This window comes from Macrotis lagotis, chromosome 5, assembly GCF_037893015.1.
Source record: "Macrotis lagotis isolate mMagLag1 chromosome 5, bilby.v1.9.chrom.fasta, whole genome shotgun sequence".
In the NCBI taxonomy this organism is placed as follows: Eukaryota; Metazoa; Chordata; class Mammalia; order Peramelemorphia; family Peramelidae; genus Macrotis; species Macrotis lagotis.
The window spans coordinates 25983077-26008825 of NC_133662.1; the positions used below are offsets into that span (position 1 = coordinate 25983077).

Consider the following 25749-nt stretch of genomic DNA (forward strand, 5'->3'; position numbering starts at 1 on the left):
AAACCCCATGGCTTCATCAGGTGTTATAAATAAAAAAGGGCTTCTACCTTACTGGCTTCTCCTTCAAATACTGACTGGTGAACGTTGCAGGCAAAAAGAGCATTTGGGAGGTCATTGAAGTCGGTTATTGCTTGGAAGGCTTCTTCTGTGAAACATCTCGTTATATCCCAGTCTCTATCTATGCAGTATAGTAAGAAAAGTCCTCCATCTTCTGAGAGATGACCATATTGCCCAGGATTTCTCATTCCAATGAAGTAAGATTCTGCCCTCATTTCTGGTGAGAAAAAGACAATTCAACATTGGAATAAAAGTCAAGTTTCACAAGACAGAGACTTATAATTATGCACATGGGAGATAATCAATATAAAGCATGGAGATATGAAATAGGTAAGAAGTAAAAGATATTGTTACTTTGTTTTCTACAGACATTCGGGTACAAACGAGTTGTGAGAAACTGTAACAGAGTGAGTGACAAAGATTATCAGATATTCAACTTCCAGAATAGTTCTATATCCCCAGGTATTTTTTGACTAGAAATTTCTCAGTCAAGTTGAATGTGGTGAAATAGAAAAGAAGCCAAAATTAGCCTCTAGTGTGATTTATTAACTATTATTAAACTAATAATCCAATTCCTTTTATTTAAGTACAAGAGTCAATCATTTTATCCACCTAAACAACAATTCAAATAACATTAAAGAACAATATCCAAATAACATCTTTTACCAGGACTATTTTGTTCTAAATGTCATCAAACAAGATGAAAACAGATAGTAATAATATAACAAAGAAGTGTTTTTGAACAAATGGCTAATAACAGAAATATAATAAGTCAAGAACAAAGTCTTTAAAAGAGAATTAAAAAAATAGATGGAGGGAGTCATGATAAAAAAGATTTGGCATTTGCTACCCAAGAGCTCATTCTTAGGAAGTACAGACTTAGAGATTAATTCAGTTTTCAAAGAAACACTATATTCCAACATATCATTACACAGGTTGAAATATTTGCACCTACTAAAAACCAAACTCACTGTTCTTCATAAAAAGGAGACAAATAAGGTACAGAGGATAGAGTACAGACCTGGAGTCCTGAGTTCAAATGTGACCTCAGTCATTTTACTAGCTGTGTGATACTAGGCAGTCACATAACACTGTTTGCCTTAGTTGTAAAATAAACTTTCTTTTTTCTCTAACTGAAGACTGGAAGACAAAGTGCCCGACTCTTCCCTATGTCTTCCTTTATAAAGAGCAGAGATTGAATTCTTAGGAATTGGATTCTACTTTGCAACACCAAGGAGTCCTTTAAGTGGGGAAATCGCATATCTCATCCCGATGTCTATTTGTTATTTAGTAATTTCAGTTACGTCCAGCTGAGTTTTCTTGGCAAAGATGCTGGATTGTTTTTCTTACTAACCAAATATTCCTTGGTGTCCACTCCTCTTTTCTGTCTACTTTTGCATATTGTATTTTTAGATTATAAGCTCCTGGAGGACATGCATTATCTTTCTTTTAATTAATTTTTATTTCCATTATTCAGCATAATGTCTGGCACATCATAGGCACTTAACTAATAAATATTTATTGAATTAGAATGAATTGGTGGGAGTAACAATTACTCACAGGTTTGATCTTACTACTGTTGATCAGTACTGGAATTCTGATCTCCATTTCTAACCTGGGTTGGTTTGCCCCTCCTTGGATAGTCTGAGACTTATAATATTAACATCCAACCTAGAACAGGCATCCCATTGTCTCTGTCTTTACTGTAGGTCAGAAACAGAACTCTATGCAATGTTCCACAACTATGAACCAAGACGTTTGGGGATTTGGCTTCTTGTATTTCTTCATCGGATCTATGCCTTGTCATTATAATTCTGCAGTATTCAATTTCAATTGTTTTGTGGTGGTTGTTCTTTCCATTTACATTCTGGGGCTTAAGTGCACATGTTGGTTTCCAGCTCTGCTTAAGTCATTTTGTATCAGTTCACAAAAACTTTCTCTGCTTCTCTATATTTATTAAATTTTCCATTTCTTAAAGTAAGGCAATATTTCATTGCATGCATCTATTATAATGTTTAGGTACTCTTCAATCTGGGTGGATTTGCTTTTTTTAGTTCTTTGTTCCATAATTAGTCAATAAATATTTATGTACCACAAAAAGTGCTACTATAAACAATTTTGGCATATTTGGACTCCTCTTTTTGGTCAATGACTTCATTTTCATTTAGATATTCCAGCAGTGAAATATCTGAGTCAATTTAGTCACTTTATTTGCATATCTCCAAATTACCAGAATGGTTATAATAATTAATAATAATAATAAGAAGAAAATAAATAACAACTAACATCCATCTATGTGTGAGGTACTGTGTTAAGTGCTTTACAAATATTTTCTCATTTTATCCTCCATACAATCCTGGAAAGAAAGTATTATTGTCATCTCCATTTTGCAGTTGTGGAAACTGAGGCAAGCTGAGATTAAATGACTTGTCCAGGGTCACACAGCATAAGTATCTGAGGCTGAATGTGAATTTAGGTCTTCCTGACTACAGACCCAGCTATCCACTGGGTCATTTAGCTTCCATGAAGTACCAATTCATAGCTTCATCAACCGTTTATTATTATTATTATTATTATTATTATTATTACTATTTCTATTATTAAGCATATAGTTTTTAAGACATTATAAGTAATACAACACTAAGAATGTCAAGATTAGATGAGTCTCATAATGGATAAAACATTTATAATAAAGAAGTATGAAACATTTATGATCATTGTCAATATAAATATCAAGTACCAATTTTGAATTTTAAAAATTGCCTAATGCCTTTAATAAAAATATTTTTAAAAATAATTAACATCTGATCTCCCAAATGCTTCCAGATATGTTCTGATACAGTGTTTTCATTTTCCCCTTTCTTCTCAGGAAACTATAGTCATTGCTGCACCAATTAATTTAATAGACTAATTGTTATGCCCCACTCATGACTCACTTTAATCTACTCAAATAAAATGAACTTCAGATCTAAGTTGTAACAATGTGATTATCTTCATGGGACATTATTCTAAGCCCATTAAATTCAGTAAAGATTTAAAAGGTGAATAAATCCTTGGCAACTAACCTATTACACTTATGTGGAGAAATATTTCAGAATTTAGGTTAGTGAACCATGAATAAAGAATCCTTAATGGACTCACCTCAAAATTTTAAATAAATTCATTAATCATTCTATGACTCAGTTTGTCCAACAACAGAACAAAGATATTTAACAAGGATATATTGTCTATATAAGCAAAGTTGGAGGTAAAGGGGTACATGAAGGGAGAAGGAAGTATGTTTAATCAGTATCATCTAATATGTAAGGAGATATTTAAATATAAGATATTAGGTATTATTGCAATCTCAGAAGCCGAATAATTAACCTTTGCTATTAATTTCCAGTAATTCTATTACTTTGAAGGAAGAAAAGAAGTGAAGAACTGGGTGGGGGGAAGCACAACTCTAAAATAAAGACATTTAATGATTAAATGATCAAGTAAACTGTTTTAACTACTAAAACTCATTTTCAATTATCTAACTACTATGAGAAAGCCTTTGGAGGCAAGATAAAATGCTCATAAACTTTTATCACTCATGGAGGCTAAATGACTCAATTATGTAAATTGCATAAATATATATGTATATGCATAGAAATATATATATATATATATTACATATACATATTACTGATGAGTCTAAGAAAGCTTAATGAAAATGCAGGGGAAAAACCAAATAGCACTGAATTTGGAGAATTTCAATTTGAATCCTGATTCTGCCATTTACCAACTGCTATTTTTCCTGGAAAAGTCACTTTTCATCTCCTTTTCTGCATCCCTAAAATGAATAGGGTGGGGAGGGATTAGATTCACCAACTCCTCTCTAAGGATCCTTCCAGCTCTAACTCCAAAGATTCAGTTAAGAGAAGAAAAAAAATTCACTTTAATTTTAAAAAGCACCCTCTATAAAACAAACAAACAAAAAAGATGGAATGCTTTTTAAACCATTAAAGCTGTTTAAGAACAGAATGAACTAGCTTGTGATAACATGAAATCCTTATCATTTGAAACTTTTCTAGCCTAGGTTAGACAACCAGCTGTCAAAGATGTTGTATTGGAAATCCTTAATTCATAAGGATTAGAACCAGCCTTAAGAGCCTTTTAACTTTTAGTTCAACTGGGCAAAGTCCATTAGTCCATCTTTTCTTTCTCCCTCTGTTTCTCCCTACTCTTCTCCTTTTTCCTCTCCCCCCGTCTACTCTGAGTCTTTTTCTTTCTGTGTTTATCTCTCTGTGTCTATTCCCCTTCCTTCTTCTTTTTCGTTCTTCTTTCCCCTCTCTCTTCCTCCCTCTTTTCTCTTTCCCTTTCCTCTCTCTTTCCCTTCTTCATCTCTCCCCTCTTCTCCTTTCTCTCTCTCTCTCTCTCTCTCTCTGTCTCTGTTTTTTGTCTCTCTGTATGTATATATATTTCTTTCCTCTCAATCCATTCTTTTCTCTCCTTTTCCCCTTTCTTTTTCCTTTTACCTTCTCTCTCTCTCTTCCTCTCTTTTTCCCCTTCTCTTTTTCTCTCATTCTCTCTCTCTCTCTCTCTCTCTCTCTCTCTCTCTCTCTCTCTCTCTCTCTCTCTCCTTTCCCTCCTCCACCTCTTCTTTTCTCACTTCCTGGTAAAATCAGAAGTGAGATGTTTTCCAGACATGGTGAACAGTTGTGCAAACAAAAATGCAAGAAAGAGTATTGAATCTGGGGAATAGTTAGTTGTTTAATCTGACTGAAACTAGATAGTGATGCCAAAGTCAAATAGAAACAGAGGCTGCTGAATTATTCATAAAGATTCCTATTGGTTCATATTAGAAGAATACATAGTAGCATTATCCATGGTCTATTGTATTTTTATTTCTTTCATAAAGTATTTCCCAACCATATTTTAATCCGGTTGAGCCCTTCTAAGGACTTATGCATGCTGGGTCATTTGTTTGACACCTGTGACCTAGAGAAATAAGGTTGGGAAAGTAGGTTGGAGTCAGATTACAGGGGGTCTTAGAGACAGGCTAAAAAAATCTGAATTTTATCCTCTCAACATTGGTGAGAAACTAAAGAATTTCAAGCAAGGCAATGACACTGTCAAATGTATGCATTAGTAAATTTATTTTGGCAACTTTGTGGAAGATGGTTTCGAAAAGGGATAAGTTGAGAGAGAGCAAATAGAAGTCTAGGCGAGGGCCTGTACCAAAGTATTGCTTGTAGAGTAGAGAAAGAATAGTAATAAAGTAGATATTACAATAATAATTATTGTTATTATTATTATTATTATTATTATAGAAAGAATACTTCTCTTATCTGCATAGAATCCTAAGTTGGAAGGACTGTTCATTTTATAGGTAAGGCAGAACTGAAACTCAGAGACACTATGAGTCTTGACCACAGTTACATAGCAAATGACAGAGCTTAGATTTGAATGAACTTCCTTTGATGCCTAAACCAGGGCTTTCTCTATAATCTCTAAATTGTTAAACTTGTCTGCCACTCAGTATCCCCATTGGTAAAGTAAGACAGCTCCTCTATCAAAATAAGGTTATTTTCAGGATCATCATGATCAAGTCACTTTTTTATAAAAAATCATTTTATTTTTAATTCAAGCAAAATCAAAACAAAATAAGTATTTCCATGGCACGATACACAATTTAAAAGGTGACTGTATATGAAATTGCAAATCTACCATGTACAACTTGCTGTTCCTTCCAATTATACAACAAAATTTTCATGTTAATTTCTTTTTTCCTTTTTTTTCTTCCCTTACCCTTTGCCCTAAAGATGTCTATCCATTAGACATAAATATGCAAAATTATTCTATACATACTATCGTTCATCAGTTCTTTCTCTGGATCTAAATACATCTCCTACATATGTTCTGTATTTTTAATTTGTATATTTATAATAGTCAAAATGACTTCTTTGTTCAGTTATCCTTAAAACAATATTGTTACAGTAATGTATAATGTATATACATTGTTCGCTTAGTTGTTCTTAAATTACTCTTCATAATTTCATGCAAGTTTTTCCATGCCTTTCTAAGATCATTAAGCTCATCATTTCTTACAACAAAATAGTATTTCATTAAAAGTATTTTTAAAATGGAAACTCATGAAAATGTAGCATATTATCATTTCTAGACACATAAAATGGGGATAAATACCAGTAGAATTCTGGCATTGTGAACACAGTTGCCAGCTACTGATATTAGACTACTTCAAATTCTTCAGGCTTCTTTTTTTCAGAGAATGTTAATGAGTGCTAAATCTGAATCATTAAGTGAAAAAGGGAGGAAAGAGCAAAGAATTTTCATTAATATCTACAGTGAATTTGATGAGTAAAACCCCTTAGAAATGAAAACATCTTCTTAGAGAGGAATATAATAAAATAGTAGTTCCTTTGCAAATTGTCCATTTAGCAACTGGCTTAAAAAATCATGTAAATTCTGTATGCACTGAACCACAGAAATTTAATTTCGGCTATTTTAAAAGAGGAAAAGATTGTAATATGGAAATATAATTGCACTATTTCACTAAAGTCATTTTTTATCTGAAATTCTCAAATAACTTTTTTTCTCTTTATTCATCTGAGCCAAACCTATGATTTACCAGTGTAGCAAGCTATAAGTGGAGACAAGTTTTACCAATGCAGGTCAACATGTTCCCTGCAATTGAGAGTCTTAAAAAAGTTTCACAGAGCAAAAGGAAAGATTAAGTGATTTGACCATGATCACAAAACCAATATATGTCACAAGTAGTCCTTGAACCCAGGTCTTCTGGACTCCAATGCAAATGTTTTATCCTTTATGCCTCTGATTTATCCATTTACTAATTAAATCTTGAAAAACCCTATTTAAACATATTAGAAGCATTTTTCTTGGTCCCTTTTGTGGTTGTTATATCTTCTTTCTCCTCAAACTATTTGATATGGAGCTATCTGGGCAAATTTGATCCCTTCCAGTATAGGGACCCTAATTTTGGTTTGTCTTTGTATTACTAGCAGTTGGCACAATGCTTTATATGGTAGACATTAAATATCTTTTGGATATGAATGATGTGTCTACACAAGTCTAAAGCGAAGAAAATAAAATCATAGGCTATTAGAGCTATAAAGAATTCTAAAGGTTTGAATTAAACAAGTAAACAATCAGATATAATTATCAATGCAATTATCCCTTCTATATTGGGCAGGAATTGGAGGGCACAGTGCCCCCATGATCTGGAAAACCTACATAAAATGTAGTACCCTTTGTCTTCTGTTAACTTTTGCATTCTTTTTTGCAAAACTATTTTTTTTCTTATTTTAAGTTTTATGTATTATGTGTATGTATATATGGTATTAAAATATGAAATGTGTTGATATTATACAATTCTGTACATGTTTTTATGTATTTTATACATTTCTGAGTTTCTAAACATTTTCTGTCATGTAGTGACCTTCATGTGCCAGTCTTCATGTGTCTTCTGCAGTTTCTGCAAAACTCTCCTAAAATTCCCATTTAATTTCTTATGAAGATTTACAATATATTGAAATTCATATGTAGATGGGAATGGAATAATTATAATAATTAATTCTATATAAACTATTTGATAAAATAGAAAAGGAAGTCCCTTCTATGATAGAAATATCATAGAGAAAAAGCAGAGAAGGAAACAATAGATCAGAAGTCTTTAACATTTTTTGGTTTATGAAGTCCTTTGATACTTTAACAATTTGCTAGCTGGCTAGTTTGAGTCAGGCAACAAATGACAAGCAATGAATGAAGAGACACCCACCCCAAAATAGAGGTTAAAGTATAATACACAATACAGGGGAAAGAATACTTAGCACACACTAGCTGTGTGACCCTAGGCAAGCCAATTAACCTCTGATTGTCCTAGTTTCTCATATGGACAATGGGGAGAATAACCTGGCACATATAGTGTAGAAGGTAATATAGCAATAGGTAAAATAGAAATATTAACTAAGATTATTATGGTGATGTCAGGAACCCCCTCTCAAGAATAATGGTTGTTATTCAATAAAGAAATAGTTGTTATATATAATAATAAACATATAAAAAGCTGGCAATAATATGATGCATTTAAATAACAGAAGTATTCCAAAGCATTCTATCTCCCTTGCTATTTTTCACTGAGGAATGTTTGCAGCAATTAATTATGTAAATAATAACCCACATTTCAATTGGTTTATAATCTTGTTCACAGTTTTTTGCAAAAATGACAAATCTCAGGGAATAGCATTTATTTAAAAAATTTTAAAACAAGAATAGAATAATCATTAAATAGAGTCATCTTTGGATACCCTATTATGTAAAAGGGTACAATCTGCAATAGATTTCAGAGGAATTGTAATCTAATTTCCCCCCTCCCCATTTAATTCCCACAAATTCTTCTTGTATATTGGAGGTAATAACGCTACTACCTCAAACTTAAAGTTCAGTGGTTTAAAAGAAAATACACCGAATCTAATATTTTCTTGTTATGGAGCCCTGATGAAGTCTTGAGACACATTGAAGATTTCCATATATTTCTCACCTTGGCTCTGGTGTCCATAATCTTTCAGATTCCTGGGTTTTGGGAAATTATAGAGCTCCACAGGGCTCTCCCACTCCTACCCCAGTCTATGACTTTTCTACTTCCATTTCTCTGCCTTTAACTGCTCTCATCAATCATTTTTTAAACTTCCCATCTGCCAGAAAATATTCCTCCAAAGTATTTTCTTGGCCATTTTCTCCTCACTTTTGGAAATCAGAACAGTATGTGTCTATTTTTTAATCTCAGACTACTTCTCCATTGTCTTTCAAATATAATTGATGGTGACTATACAATCACATCAATAAATTTTTCCAGCACCCTCAAATGTAAGTCAGTTGTCATGTCCAACTCTTTGAGGACCTATTTTGAGGTTTTATTGGGAAAAATACCAGATTGGTTTACCATTTCTTTTTCCAGCTTATTTTATGGTGAGGAAATTGAGGCAAACTTGCTTTAGGGTCACACAACTAGATTTGAATTCAAGTCTTCCTGATTCCAGGCATGGTCCTCTATCCACTGTACCACCTAACTGTCCCTAAAATGTATCACCTTGGTCTTAATTCAACCTTAATAATTTTTTAAATTGATTACCTTGGCAGGAAATTTGAACTAATCAAAGATGATTTCTCTCTTACTGCCTTAGGTGATCACCAATCTTATATTTAGAGTTTGAAGGAATATTTTAGATAAATAACCAAACCTTACCCTTTCCCCAATTACTTTGCTGATGAGAAAACTGAACCCACAAAGGTTAACTGACTTGTCCACTTGAAGTCACCTAAGATAGAAGTAGAAAAGCTAGGTCATATAAGAAGAAATTGTTGTTGTTGTTCAGTTCTTTCCAACTCTTCATGCTACCACTTATGGCTTTCTTGGCAAAGATACTGGAGTTCATTTTATAGATAAGAAATTGAAGCAAACAGTAAAATGATGTGCCAAGGTAAGTGTCCAAAGGCAGATTTGAACTCAAGAAGATGAGTTTCTTTGACTGCAGGTCCAATGCTCTATCCACTGCACCACCAGAATATTTCAAAGAAATGAGTAATAAAATGCAAATCTAGGCCTTTTGATTTCAATATCAATGATATAACTCCCTATTAGTCATTTTTATTAGGGTCTTCTTAGTCTAATGGTCATTCTCTATGGCATGGGAAACAGAACCAATGTAAGAATTGAGTAGTGTTGTGTTTTTCCCTTTTATTGTAGTTTTACCTTTTATTTGATACTCTTCTTTCCTCCAAGATAGTTAAAAATCAAAAGGAAAACAAAATCAAAGAAAACAAAACCAACCTCTTTGTTGCACTAAATTTTCCTTTCCAACTTCAATTCATTTAGCATTCCTGACCCTATCCATCCAAACTCTGGTCTTGGATTGGAGTATTACTATAAGGAATAGTTGAAAAATCTGAAATTTTACAATTTGTATATTGTACTAGGACATTCAATTATAGAACTTAAAAGCTAAATCTGTGAAATACAGAAGCTGAATTATAACAACTCTAAAATGATCTAAAGTTTTAACATTCTATGATTCCATGGTGGCATCTGGAAGTCTTTGAAATGACTGGAAGGAAAATAGTGTTACACAAATAACAATTACAATGACACTAAGGTAGCTTACTCTACAGGAGGGTTCTTCAAGTGAAATCATCTAGTAGCTTACTTTACAGTTGAATCATAGATACTACCCAAAGCATGAATCCCCCTACAACTTATCCAAGAAGAGATCTATTTCAATATCTCCACTGACAAAGAACTGGCCTCTCACTCCAGAGTCGGAAAAGACTGAACAACAACGACAACAAAGGTAAAGCTGGGGGGCAGGTTGACACAGTAAGTAGTGAATCACAATGGATTGGAGTCTTGCTTCTGACACTTACTGATCAAGTGACTCTGGACAAATCACAACTTCTCAGAGTCCCTAGATGACTCTTGACAATTAAAACAGTTGCCAATCTTCATTTGGTAGAGGAGATTTTCTCACTAGCTTTCCCTAGAGCAATGAAATCTCAGGTCAAAGATGAAAAAATAAAGCAATCTAAAATATTATAGCCCACCACAATACTATTCATTTTATGGAAGAACTTTAGTGGGAAACCACTTAGTTCTTTTGATAAAATACTTCAATAAATAAAGGGATAACATACAATATAGATCTGCTACTCACAAAATTCTGTTTTATAACAAATTCCTTTCACTATGTATAGCATAGTATTAGACAGTACTAAAAAAGAACTTCTACCAGTGGGTGGGAAGATGAAGGTCTAGAGCTCAAAGGGATTGCAGAGGTCATCTAATCCAACCCCCTTATTTCTCAGAAAACTAGGATCTAGAAATTTTAAGTGACCTACCCAGAGTCATAAGACAGCAAGTATAAGAGGTAGACTTGAACCCAGATTTTCATTCCAGAGCTAGGGTGCTTTCTTCTTCACCATATTGCCTCTGTAATAAGAAATCCTCAAGAATGTCTTTCTCTAAAAAGTCAGTTCTTGGTTTTCAGGTTTGGGCTTCATTTGCTACTTGTAGTTAAAAGATCTCAGAGGATGTTCTATAAAGGTCATTGTCATAGAATGAAAAATTAAGGGTGTCAGATATCACTGAGTAGTGGGGTTTCCAAACTTTGCAAGAGAATGAGGACTTAGCCTTGAAGTAGAGTTGTGGTAAGGAAAAAGGGCAAAAAATTGACTCATTTAGAAATGTAAATTAAAGCAATTCTATATTATCATCCCACACCTATCAGATGGGGTAAGGTGACAAAAAAAGAAAAATGATAAATGTTGGAGAGGATGTGGAAAAAATTGGGAAACTAATGCACTATTGGAGGAGTTGTGAACTGATCCAACCATTCCAAGAGCAATTTGCAGCTATATCCAAAGGGCAATCAAAATATGTATATCCTTTGATCTAGCAATGCCAATACTAGGTCTGTATGTTTTAAAGAGATCATAAAAAAGGCACAAGGAACTATATGTGCAAAAATATTCATAACAGCCCTTTTCATGGTGGCAAAATATTAGAAACAGGAGTGATACCAATCAACAGGGGAATGACTAAACAAGTTGTAGAATATGAATGTAATGGAATACTATTGTGTAATAAGAAATAAAGAATAGGCAGATTTGAATGAACTGATGCAAAGTGAAATGAGCAGAAGCAGAAAAACATTGTACATGTTTTGTGAGATGGTCAACTGTGAATGGCCCAACACTTCTCAGAAAAATAACGATCCAAAACAAGTATAAAAGATTCTCAAAGGAAAAGGCTGACCATATCCAGATAAAGATTCTGAATTCAGATCAAAGCATATTTTTTCAATTACTTTATTCTTTCTCATGGTTATTTTTTCCTATTGATCTATTCCTTCTTCTACAACTAAGACTAATATGGAAATATGTTTTGCATGATAGCATATGAATAAAATTATCAAAATGTTTAGCATTTTCAAAAGAGGGGAGGGGAGGGAGTAAGGGAGAAAATTATGAACTCAAAATCAAGTAAAATTGAATGATAAAATTTTTGCAATATGCAATTGGGGAAAAATAAAATACTATTAAAAAGAAAAAATAGAAAAGGGAAGAAAAAGAAAATGACTCATCTATAGAAATATCAATTCATAAAATTTTTTGCTAGGAGGGACTTTAGAGTCAAATTAATTAATTAATTTTTAAAAAGTGCAAACACTGGAGAAACAAATACAAATGTTGTCCTTACTCTCAAAGATCTTAGATTTTATTTTGTTTGTTTGTTTTGCAAGCAATGGGGTTAAGTGACTTGCCCAAGATCACACAGCAAGGTAAGTATTAAGAGTCTTGAGGCGGAATTTGAACTCAGGTCATCCTGACTTCAGGGCCGGTGCGCTATCTACTGTACCACCTAGCTGCACCAAGACCTTAGATTTTAATAAATGATGACAACCCAAATAAAAAAGTGGTGGTCAGGGAAAGTCACTTTGTTTGGAAAAGTGAGAAGAATAATGAGTGGGACGATAAGGAAACACTCATCCCAGCAGCAATGGCAGAGTTTACTTGATCACAGTTCAAGAATTGTAGGGGGTAAGACAAAAAAGCAGGATCAAGGAAGAAGTAAAGAAACAACAATAAGGCTGGTATAGCAAAGATAGCAAAGCGTAGTAGGAAGTGAAATAAAGCATGTTGGAAATAGTATATCAGATGAGGCAGTCACCAAACAGAATCACGGAGCTCCATTGCAAAAGTTCCAAAGATGAAAAGGATATAAATTTGATCCATATGCCAAGTCTGTTGTCTGGAGTGGAAAATCATCTAGTCTAATAGTTCCCCACCTTAAATAGGCAGCTAAGTGGTACAATAGATAGTGGTCCAGACCTGGAGTCAGAGGGCCCTGAGTTCAAATCTGATCTTAGATACCTACTGGCTAGTTGTCTGTGTTCATCCTTCCTTATGAAAGAGGACCAATGATATCATGAGGGTATGACCCTAGACACTTTACACTTTTGCCTCAGTTTCCTCCTCTATAAAATGAATTGGAGAAGGAAATGGCAAATCACTCCAGTGTCTTTGTTAAGAAAATCAAAAAAAAAAAAGAAAGAGAAAAAGAAAATTCCAAATAAGCTCACAAACCTTCATATTTTTTTTGTTGTCTAATTGAATGTAGGATAGGGACCTATCCTACCTATTCCCCACCCTCATAGGGACTTAAAGGAGTTCATGAAGAGAGAGATATAAAAAAAAATAGTTCATGTACTCCCCCTAGAAGGAAATGGAACTTGAGACTACTATCATTGCACCACGACGTGAATCCTTCCTTCTTTTCCCAAGACTACCCAATGCTGCTTAAATGTTAAACATACTTTGAAGGTTCCTGAACAATCACCTTCTTATTGGACATATAGCTTACCTTTCAAATCAGTATTTCCTTAGGGGAACAGCTTATAGTCAGACCAATGTAATTGTCATAATAACTTTTTATATCACTAGCTACAAAAGAGAGATGAGATATTCTTAGACAGTGCTCTATAGAGACAAATTCCAGCTCTTTCTGAAGTGTAACAGGACTTAATTCAGTGACAGAATTCTCACATCTGCTGAGCTGTGTGAACCTCATGCTATACCTGTTATCAATTTTGGAGTGGTCTTAAAAGAGTCAATGACTTGCAGTTTTCAGAGCCAATTATCCAAGTTACCTTATTCTTATGTCCCTTCAGGACAATTTCATGAGCTACTGTTCACTTCGAGTTTCCCACAAGGCAAAAATTTAATTAAAACTAACTCAATGCAAGACCTAAGGAAGCATCCATTCCCAAACACCTGTAGCTGAAGGGGATAACTTAACAATTTGTTTCCAATTTTTTTTCTTTTCCTTGCCAATTTAATTTTTTTTAACAGTGGCAAGTACCTAAACCACACACATCATAATACTATATATTGTAGCTTTAGGGATCATGGCATACCATTATTATTATTTGAAAGGTAAAAGATTAGAAAGGAAGTTAAAATTCTTTAGTCAGATAGTTGATCAGTAACTTCAGTCATAACTGACATTTTATGAACCCATTTGAGATTTTCTTGGCAAAAATACTGGAGAGGTTTGCCATTTCCTTGTCCAGCTCATTGTACAGATGAGGAAACTGAGGCAACAGTGTTAAGTGCCCAGGGTTTCATAACTAGTAGATATCTGAGGCCAAATTTGTACTCAGGAAGATGAATCTTCTTGACTCCAGGTCTAGTGTTCTATACACTGAACTACCTAGCTGCCCTCATTTAATCATAGGATCACCAATTTAAAATTGGAAAGAACTTCTGATCTCTAGCCATCTAGTTCAACCCCATCATTTTCCAGGTGAAGAAACTTCAAACTAGAGAGGTTCTGTGTATGACTTGGAAAAGTGGCACAGGTAGGAAATGGCAGGGCTGGGATTCAAAATTAAATCTTCTGATATAAAATTTAGTCTTTTTGAGTGCACCATTTTGTTTTCCGAAAATGATGAAGGAACCTAGGCCAAGAAAGAAGAAAGGTATTTCTGGGAGGTCAGATAGTCAATTTGAAGCAGGTTCAGGGATAGAACTAGTCTTTTACCTCCCATTCTTGTCTCCTTTCCACCTTACTGTTATCTTTCTAGCAAGTTGAATACTAGGGAATTTGAGTAGAGTCTTAATCCTTTTCACTAGCTTCTCAGGCTATATAGAATAGCTCCTTTGTCTATTGAGGTTCTTTCCTGACTCCTATGCTCTCCAGATGAAAGTAGTTTTGTTTTTGGTAACTTGGTAAGGAGCTTCCCCAGGCTTAGCAGACAGAATTTCATTTAAAGCCCTTTCAGCTGGGTAGAAATGGGCAGAAAAATGAATTAATAAATGAAATAATTAATATCAAAGTATCTATTAAACTCTTTAAGTATGCCATTCACTGGGGATTCAATTCCAAATCTTACTCTCTAAATTCAATCTGCTACCAAATCCTATCACTCACCTTTGTAATATATCCTAAATATATCCCCTTTTCCTCTTCTGATACTTCAACTACCCTAGTGCAGACCCTCATCACCACATAGAGAGATTATTGAAAAACTTCCATTTGATCTCCTTCTCAAATTTCTCCCTTCTCCAGTCCATCCTTGACTCAGCTATCAAACTAATCTTTCTAAAAGGCAGATATGACCATGTCACTCTCTATGCTTCTCCCTCCATCAATTCAATAAACTCTAGTGGTCCCCTATGACTTGCAAGATAAAATATAAAATCTTCTAGTCTTGATATAAATATAAAATCTTGACGTCTTTATTAACCTTGTCTCCTTCCTACCTTTTTCTTATTATACCTTCCTTCCTCTCCTCAAGGTACTCTGTTATACAGTGATACCAGTTTTCTTGCTGTTCCTGTAACAAGACACTCTACCTCCCACCTCAGTGCATTTATACTAGCTAACCACCCTCCCACTCCAACCCCATACCTGGAATGGTCTTCTTCATTTCTGCATTGTTGTTATTATTTGGCCTTCATTTTCAAAGAAAATCAATGACATCATGTGTGATGTCTTGACTATCATGTGAATTGAATTTAAGTGAAATAACAATTGCACAAAGTCATCCCAATCAATCTCTTTCAAAGTCATCAAAGTCCTGTGGTAGAGCAAAAGTCAAAAGACTGACAACGGCCCAGGATGCAATCAATTAATATCTTCCATGTCTGACCATACTCCATAGCCCCATAGCACCTGCTTCAGCCAACTTCAGGTCTGTCAGAATATGTTCTTCTCATCTGCCCATTCCCATAGGAGAATTCCTTGGCTTTCTTCAAACCTCAGCAAAAATTTCACCTTCTAAAGGAAGCCACCCCCTTTAATGCTTGTGATTCCCCTCTGTTGCTTCTTTCCAGTTTATCCTGAATATATCTTGTTTGTGCTGAATTGTTTGCAGGTTATCTCCCCTATTTGACTATGGGTGCCATGTTTTTCCTATTTCCACTACTTTAGCACAATGGCCAATACAAAATCTGTGCTTAATAAATGCATGTGGATGATTTTTTAAACTCCTACAATAGATGAGGATATGTATCTATATAAGAAATATTTATTTTAATTATGCAAAAGTTCTTTCATATTATCCTAATAGTGCAAGATGCCTTATAAAAGGAAGACAATGTCTCAGCAACTTGAGATTTCCATTCTTCAATGGTTTACTCATCTAAGGGATGTGAGTATGCCTTTTTTGATACAAATTGTAACTCTTTATTATCTACCCATCATGTGAAATTTTTATCTGAATTCTCCCATAAACCCTCTATGTTTGCCTCTTTCTAGAGAACTCTCTCTGATCTTGACAGCCTATGCATAACAATAGTGTCTATGAAGCTACCCATTAATCATTTCCCCATCCTTGTTATGTGACCAGTTCATCTTTATTCTAGTTATGCACCTCTTAGATAATGTGTTTTCTACATTTTTCCTGTTCTCAATTTGTAATGCATTGTTTACACATCATCCTCATGTGTTTTTGCAATGTCCTTAGAGTGACCTTCAACTTAGCCCTTCACAGACTATATTGTTTCATATTACATTTAGTATTGCTAGAAGAAAATTATTTCAAAAGATGAGTCTTTGTTTCACAGAGAAAGACAGAGACAGAAAGAGACAGAGAGAGAGAGAGAGAGAGAGAGAGAGAGAGAGAGAGAGAGAGAGAGTCAGAAAGAGAGACAAACAATGCAATGAATCAGAGAGAGAGACAAAGGGAGACAGAAAGAGACACAAAAAGAGGAGCTAGAAAGGCATGTGTGTATTTGGGGAAGCGCATCGGAGAGGGGTATCCAGGTGAAGACAAGGTGGCTGGTAAGGAAGAGGAGGGTGAAATATCCTTTGTGTCCTTCTCGAAATAGTAGTTAAGAAGAGAGCCACTACTAAGGAGAAAGCTGGTGTGTCCTTAAAAGTAGAAAACAACTTGATTGTACAAATTGACAACTCAATTGCACTAATTTGATTTTGCCTTGAATCCCTACTAGAGATATTTTTTTAAATGAAGAAGTAGTCATTTCTAAGATGACAATTCTAACTAGGGCTTGAATAATGCTGTCTCTGATTCACCACCACTGATGGTATTTTTACAGGGACAAAAGACTGAAAGAGACAGAAATGGTACTATGTATGGTACAGGATATTCTAGCTTTTGGCCTAGTTTAAGGAAGAATCATTTCCAATTAATGTGTTTGAAGGGCAGAATAGACTTTCTAAGGCCAAGGTCAGTGAATTGAATATGGAAAAGGAGAGAAAGAGAGAGAGAGAGAGAGAGAGAGAGAGAGAGAGAGAGAGAGAGAGAGAGAGAGACAGAGAGACAGAGAGACAGAGAGACAGAGAGACAGAGAGACAGAGAGACAGAGAGAGACAGAGACAGAGACAGAAACAGAGAGACAGAGACAGACAGCGACAGAGAGACAGAGAGAGAGGAGACAGGGAGACAGAGAAAGAGTCAGAGAGAGAGAACAGAGAGAACAGAGACAGGGACAGAGAGAGAGAGAGAGAGAGAGAGAGAGAGAGAGAGAGAGAGAGAGAGAGAGAGACAGCAGAAAGGGAGACAGAAAGGGAGACAGACAGAGAGATAGAGGTAGAAAGAGAGACAGAAAGCATAATTAAGTGCTAGTCTATGCCAGGTACTATCATGTTCTCCAGAGAAATCAAGCAAAAATGATAGTCCCAACAAAGAGCTGGAGAGGCACAGTGAATAAACTACTAAAACTGGAGTCAGAAAGACCTAAGCTCAAATCCTGTTCCAGACCTTTGCAAGTTAGAACCCATTAACTGTCTTTCTTTCTCTCTCTTTCTCTTTCACTCTGTGTGACCCTGGCTATGTTACTTGAGCTTTGTATGCCTCAGTTTCCTCATCAATGAAATGAAAATAATAACACCTTCCTTTCCAGGGTTGGTGTGTGGATAAAATATTTGTAAAATTCCATATTAATTAACAATTATCATTATTTCTAATTTTAAAAAATGACACTAAAAGAGGAGCTAGAAAGGCATGTGTGTATTTGGGGAAGTGCATGGGAAAGTGGTATCCAGGTGAAGACAATGTGGCTGGTAAAGAAGAGGAGGGTGAAATATCCCTTGTGTCCTTCTTGAAATAGTATTTAAGAAGAGAGTCAGTACTAAGGAGAAAGGAACCTCAGGGAGGAGCTGATATTTAATGTGTACCCTTTATTCTGGAAGAAGACCATGACTTCAGGAAGGTGGTGCTCTGACAAGCACATGAATTGGATTTGAGTGAGGGGACGCTGTGCTAAGTCACCAGCCTCAGTTTCTTCTCCAGAGCTATCTGGATCCAGTGATCAGATAGGAATCAGGATGACTGGAGATGGCCCTGGATGTGAGGCAATCAGGGCTAAGTGACTTGCCCGAGGTCACACAGCTAGTAAATGTCTGAGTCTGGATTCAAACTCCTGTTGTGACTCTGAGACCAGTGCTCTATCCAACCATCTAGTGCCCCAATGGATATTTATATATTACATGTATTATCTTTTTTGACCATCACAACAGCACACTAAGACAAATATTGTAAAACTGTTAACTGCACATTATAAATAAGGAAACTGATTTCAGAAAGATTAATACTTAGCCTAAGATCATAAAATAAAAACATCTGTGCCAGATGTGAACTTAAGTTAGCTTTCTCTCCTGCCACATTTCTTTTCTTCAATCCACTAGTTATACATTGAATAGATAATATAAACTTCTGACAGAAAAAAGGGACAAAATTACTTTAAAATGAAATTTGGAGAGAACAGAAGACTTTTAATGTAGAGACAGCTAGGTGGTAATGGTGAATAGAGTACTGACTTCTGATTTCAAATTCAGCTTCAGAAACTACTTGGATCAACCTGGGCATGTCATTATACTCACTTTCTTCACTTGTAAAATGGGTATAATAATAGTATTTACCTGACAGTGAATATGATGATTAAATGAAATAACATTTGTGAAATGTTTAGCATAGTCCCTAGCAAAAGGAAGGCATTTAATAAATATTTATTTTCCACCCCTTCAAATTAATTAATAGGTGATTTTAAGCAGCTATATGCAAAATAACTTTCACAACTGCAAGGAACTTCCAAACTAAGATGGTGCTCTGGTAACAAAGATGAGCTTTCTCCTCTTGTCTTTGGGCAGCTAGCTTATCCTAGGGGGCAGCCTAGTGTCACAGTGGATAGAATATGGGGCCTGGAGGTTAGAAAACTCATCTCCCTGTGTTCTCATCTAACCTCAGACACTTACCAGCTATATCATCCTGGGCAAGACACTTAATTCTTCCTCAGTTCCCTCATTTCATGGATAAGGAAACTGAAGCATACAAAGCTTAAGTAATATAGCCAGGGTTCCACAATAAACTAGAGAAGCAAATGACAAAAAAAAAAAAAAAAAAAACCTTTATCCTGGAGATTGAAGAAGTGGGGGGGAGAAGAATAGTACGTTTTGAACCATGAAGGAAAAAAAGGAATAGGAAGTCTGGCTAGAGCTATCTGATATTCCAGGAAGAAAAAAGAAAAGCAAAAGAGGGTTAGGGGTTGCCGGGTGAGGGGGGGATGAAACAGTCAGAAATTTCTGGAATAGACTTGAGGGGGAGAGGAAAGCTTATGTGGGAATATATTACAAAAGCTCTATTTTCAGTCAGAGAACTAGAAGTTAGCATGACAACATGTGGGGAGAGTGGGTGCACAATGAATATTCCAAGGAAAGGTTTTCCTGTGTTCTCAGTTGAGATCTACATCTTGTTCTTCCTTTCCCTCCACCCATTCAAATCCTGCTCCCCCCCCCAACACTGGAGCAGTGTCTGCCAGCACCTGAATCTCTCCAGTGGCTCTATCATGAGGTAAAAAGTACTCACCCTACCATTGTAGCTTAGATTAAACCAAATTGAAAATTTTGTTGCAATTAGTCACATTTACTACCCTTCAGTGAACTTTTTCTTCTTAAAGGCCAAATTCTCCATGTTTTGCCCACTAGAGGGGAAAAAAGTAGAAACTGCATTGATATCAAATCAGAAGAACCAGGTTTAATTTCAAGCTCAGTTTTACTGTCTTTCTGAAAACAGGGGTGCTACTTTACCTTTGATGAACTCAGTTTCCTTATCTGTAAAAAGAAATGTTTAGACTAGGTTACTAAAATCTGATGAAATAATGGAATGATAATAACAACTAGTATTCTTAAAGATTCTAAAGTTAACATTTTATATATCTCTTAAGGTTTACATGTTGTCTTGTTTGATCCTCACAATAGTCCTATAATGTAAGTGTCATTATTATCCACATTTTATAGCTGACAAAACTGGGGTTAAGTGACTAGTCAGGAAGCAACTGGAGCAAATTGAACTCAGCTCTTAGCAATTATAAGTACTGCACTTTATTCACTATGCCACCTAGGTATGTCTCAGACAGTCACACAGAGGAGTCTAACCTATATATGGCTGAGAAACATTTGTTTTGAAATTACATTTTATTCTTCAAATGAAAATCTGCCTTTTCTCCCCTCCTTCTCCTATACTCCTATGAATAAGCAAGAAAAACAAAATCTCTGTTACAAATGGTCAAGTAAAACAAATTTCTTCCTGGCTGGCCAAGAAATCTTCTTTATGATACCTCTTCCTCCAAAGAGTGAAAGGGACTTACTACTTCCCAAAGCAGTTTAATCTCCTTGCTTAGTTATTTTCCAGTTGTGACCCATTAGGGATTTTCTTGGCAAAGTTACAGGAGTGGTTTGTCATTTCCATCTCAAAAATAATTTTACAGGTGAAAAAACTGAGACAAACACAGTGAAGTGACTTGCCCACAGTCACACAGATGTGTCTTTGAGGTCATATTTGAAAGTAAAAAATTTAGTTGAGAGGCACACCAGGAAGTCATTTATAATATGATCTTTTTATTTCTAGCTTTGACAGTGATGCAAGAAAGGAAAATAATACTAAACTTGGAGTCAGCTGACCTGAATCCAAATACTGACTTTAAATGCCTACACTTTTATATAACCTTAAACAAATCACTTACCCACTTTGGATGTGTGTGTGTGTGTGTGTATACAAGATGAAGTTTGGACTACATGACCTTCCATGTCCCTTCCGTTTTTAAGTATGTTAATGCCATAACACAAATCAAGGTAAACATATCAGGAAGGACCAACTTTCCCTTTAGCATTCACACCTTTAACTCCAAGTCTAATAAAATAGAAGCATGAGGAGAGGAATATATTAGAATTCTCTTAATTTTTCTATTTTTTTCCTACATATAACATTTAAGTTATTAATTATATATAAAAGACTATTATTTAAATGTATTCATGTGGATTTCTATTTTATTTTTGTGAATGACAAAAAGAAACAAAATGAATCCCACTAAATCCCAGCATGGAAAGGTCTTGAGTTCTTCTAGTCCAACTTTTCATTTCACAGAGAAGCAAAGTAAGGCCAAAGAAATTTAGTTAATTTGCATAAGGTCACAAAGACAGTAAGGAAGAAGAGGCAGGACTCAAACCCAGACCTTTTAATTCCAAATCCAAGACTATTTCTGTTATATCATACAAGTAACCTCAGGTGGGGGGATGAGCTCTATAACTTTTTCTCCCATTTAATACGGATCATCTTTTTTCCAAACGCTCTAGATATTCCCTATCTATCTACCTATCTATCTGTCTGTCTGTCTATGCCTCTATCATAGATCATCTTTTAGTCATCTATTTGTACTGTATGGAATATATTATTAAATTATTGAAATTATAGATCTTTAAACTATTCATTGATTTATATCTTGTTTCTGTTTATATAGCTACATATATAAAGATACTTTATATCTCTACACACAATATATCCATATACACATATATACATACTTACATATACAGGCACAATTATACACATATAGACATATAAATACATGCATATACACATATGCATATATATGTATATACTCAGGTCTTTCTAATTCTGGGTAATCCTATTACCATATTACCATATGCCTGTCTCTGAAATGTCTCAAATACTTTTTTAACTTAAAGGACTCTTACAATTGTAGCTTATAATATTGTTACTGCATCCCCCCCCCAAGTCCTCTCTACCTATACTCCCACTCCTCTACAAAAGGGCTATATTTTTTAAACCAAGTTTTATTTGTCCTTGAGAAACCCTGAGGAGCAGTGACTAAAGAGGGCTGGCCAAGTACTAATTCTGTGATACTGGGCAAGTCACTCCTATCCAAGTGCCCCAGATAATTCTCTTCAAATCACTGATGAACAGAGGAGGGAGTCCCCATAATGTGAGTTCCCCAGGCTGATGAAATCATTATTTCAGACAAATCGTTTTCTATTTGTATACAAGAACCTATACTTAAGTAGTGCTATACCCTATTTTTGTGGTTGTTAGCTTGACCATTCTGTTTATGCATTCTTTTTGCTCCAATAAGCTTATTTCTATATCAAATAGAAAAGTATTTGTTGACTTATGCTCCTAATTTCAATGGTTTAAATAAAATTAAAATTGCAGAGACCACAGAGATTAGGTAGTCCAAACCCTATCTAGAGAGACAGTAAATTGTCCATAGTCAAACAAAAAGTCCAAGGGAATAAACAAAAAGAATTAGGATTTGAACCCAAATCTCCTGACAGAACCAATATTCTTCCTTTTTTTTAGGATTTTGCTAGGCAATGGGGTTAAGTGGCTTGCCCAAGCCCACACAGCTAGGTAATTATTAAGTGACTGAGGTCAAATTTGAGCTCTGGTCCTCCTGAATCCAGGGCCAGTGCTCTATTCACTGTGCCACTTAGTTGCCCCTCAGTATTCTTTCCAATGCACCAATTCAAGCTAATATTTCAGTGGCTGTTTCACAAATTCTGGCATCATATGAGCCTGAGTTCCAGAAGCCAACTGAGACTTATTATTGGCTTCTAACTTCATGTTCCATTCTTCTCTGGAAGAGCATCATTCAAGACTCCAGTGAAGAATTTCTCCTCTGGATTTGTGTGGGAGTGGGGGTGGTGGGAGAAGGTTTACATATCTCTTCAATACTTTGTCCAGATCATACATATGTTGTTATTTATAACAGTTGGCAAAATGAGTAAGCTTAGTGCAATTTTAACATCTTCTTCCATATGGTTAGACATTTTTGTTGTTGCCTGTAAGGGCTGGCACACGGTGTGGTTCCTGAATATGTGGTGTTTATGAGAAAGAAAAAGATGGCAATGTCCAGATTCTAATGGAGCACTCCTCCACCCCCTGAAGACTATATTCTTTCCTACAGCTTTGTTTTCTTTAACTAAATTCTGGATGAAAATACTTCATTGTATTCATAAAAATATGTATTAAATCCTCATTGTGTAGAAGGCCTAAAGGGAATACAGGAATGAGATGAGACAGAACATGCAATTAAAGCATGTATAGCCTAATGGAGAAACAAAACCATTAAACATGTATGAGAGGGATTATAATTGTCGTTGTTTTGCCATTTTAAGCATGTTCAAGTATTCATGACCCTATTTTGGGTTTTATTGGCAGAGATATTGAACAGGGTTAAATGACTTGTCTAGGGTCACACAGTTAGTAAGTGCCTGAGATCACATTTGACTTGAGGTCTTCCTGACTCCAGACCTGGAGCTCTGTTCACTGTGTCATCTAAATGCCCATATAAATGATTTCAATACCAGGCAGAATTTGGTGAAATACAAAGGAGAGATCCAGAAAGAGATGAAAAATTTGAGGAGTGAGTGATCACTTTTATCTGGGAAAACTGTCTGGAGAAAGTAGTCTCTGATTTAGATCTTGAAGGTAAATAAGGGTTTCAAAAGGCACAAATTATGGGGAGTCTATACCAAATATAGAAGACAATATGGGTAAAGACATAGAGATAGAAGACAAGGCATGAAAAGGAGGTTGTAAATCTCTCATTTGGCACAGAAGATAATTATGTAAGATAATATTGGAGAAGGTAGACTGAAATCAGATTGAAAGAACCTCAAAGAAAGATAAAGAATTAGAATTCTACGTGGTTTTTGAATGTACTTCATTAGAATATAAACTCCTCGAGAATAAAAAATGTTGCATTCTTTCTATATTTTATTTTTAATGTTCAACATGGTTTTGTATATAGTAGGTGATTAATAAATACTTGCTGATTGATTGCTCAGTTGGTTTATCTGTCAGTAGAAAGACTCTGAAGGTTTCTAAGTAGAATTAAAACATAATCAAGACAGTGCATCAGGAAAAATGATCCTGGAAGTAGATTAGAAAAGGGACATACTTGGGGCAGGGAGATTTTTTAAGAGGCTGAAAATCCCCATGAGAATACTAGAATAGAATTAGTTTGGAAAAGCTCTGTGGAAAATGAAGCAATGAGACTGGCAATCAACAATTAGGATAAATATCAAGGAGAAGAGAGTATAGAAAAGATTATAAGATTAGGGGTGGTGATAAGAGATGCTTATTACCATGGTATATTTTGAGAATTTAAGTGAGGTTTGTCATAATTATTAAATAGCTAGTTTTTCTCATTCTTTCTATGAGGGATTGATTATGTCAATATTATTATGATATGTTATAAACAAAATTTCATTTGATCTTCCCAGTAACTCTGAGAGGTGAGTACTATTATTATCACCATTTTATAGCTGAGAAATTCAGACAAGCAAAAGTTAATCGACTAGGCACATAGCTGCTTTGCCTCTGATGTTGAACACAGTCTGTCGTATCTATGGGACCAGGTCTCTATCCATTTTGCCAGTTAACTGCCAATGATCTCAAAATGTCAAGAAACCTTTTAAAGAATGAAACTCACAAAAGCAATCTTTTTGATACCCACAGATAGTTTTAACTAATTATTCATATCAGAACACTTCTCAATACACTTAAAAATTATCTTTAAAGATCTTAGTCATTCATCTAACAATCAGCAGAAAAAATCCTGAACTTTAGTTTTCACTCAGAACACTTGGATTAATCTATGATGAAAACCATTGAGGATAGAAATTGCTAAGGCTACCATTTTTTCTACCATTTACCCTATTATATGAATTGATGCTATTCCTATCAGATGATTGCTATTGGTTTACTTTGAGGGTCTGTGCTCACTACAGTACAGAATTCTTAATCAAATTTGTCATGTTGAATATGTCAGAGCAGATCTAAGATTAGCCTATGCTGGATATTTGTCCACTCAGAGGTTAGTACAAAAGTATGATGATACAAAGAACTCTGAATTTGGAGTTAGGAAAAAAACTGGGTTTTATTCTCATATCTAGCATTTATTAACTCTGTGGCCATGGATAAGGTTCTTGATTCCTCTGAGCCTCATCTGTAAAATTGAGAAAATAGTAATTATTATAATGTTTATAATTTATAAAATGTGGATATAAATATGTGCATTATCTCATTGATGATTATAATCACAAGATACACCATCATTTTATAAGAAAAATCAGGTGATGTTTTAATGAATTATTGCCCTTAACTTGCTGTTAAGTTCTGTTGATGTTCTTGAAATTTTGAAATCTAAATTCAGTACCATGGAGAAAAGTCAATCTCCCTTCCAGAGTTATGACAGTTCACATGTCCTCAGACCCTTCCCTGAGAATTTTAAAGAATGAAGAATGTGGGTTTCATCCCAAAGAATCATGGATTTCAATCCTAGCAGCCACCTTGTTTTAATTAAATGTTT

The 25749-nt window shown here is 35.0% G+C and overlaps 1 protein-coding gene across 1 annotated transcript in view; it reads right to left on the reverse strand.

Moving 5' to 3' along the window:
- The window catches only part of RCAN2 (regulator of calcineurin 2), a 304597-nt gene that overhangs the window by 254825 nt on the left and 24023 nt on the right, over positions 1-25749 (reverse strand). Inside the window, exon 2 of the mRNA XM_074237103.1 lies at positions 48-274. Within this exon, the coding sequence (XP_074093204.1) occupies positions 48-272 (225 nt within the window). The 5' untranslated portion in view covers positions 273-274. The remainder of the gene's footprint in view (positions 1-47; positions 275-25749) is intronic.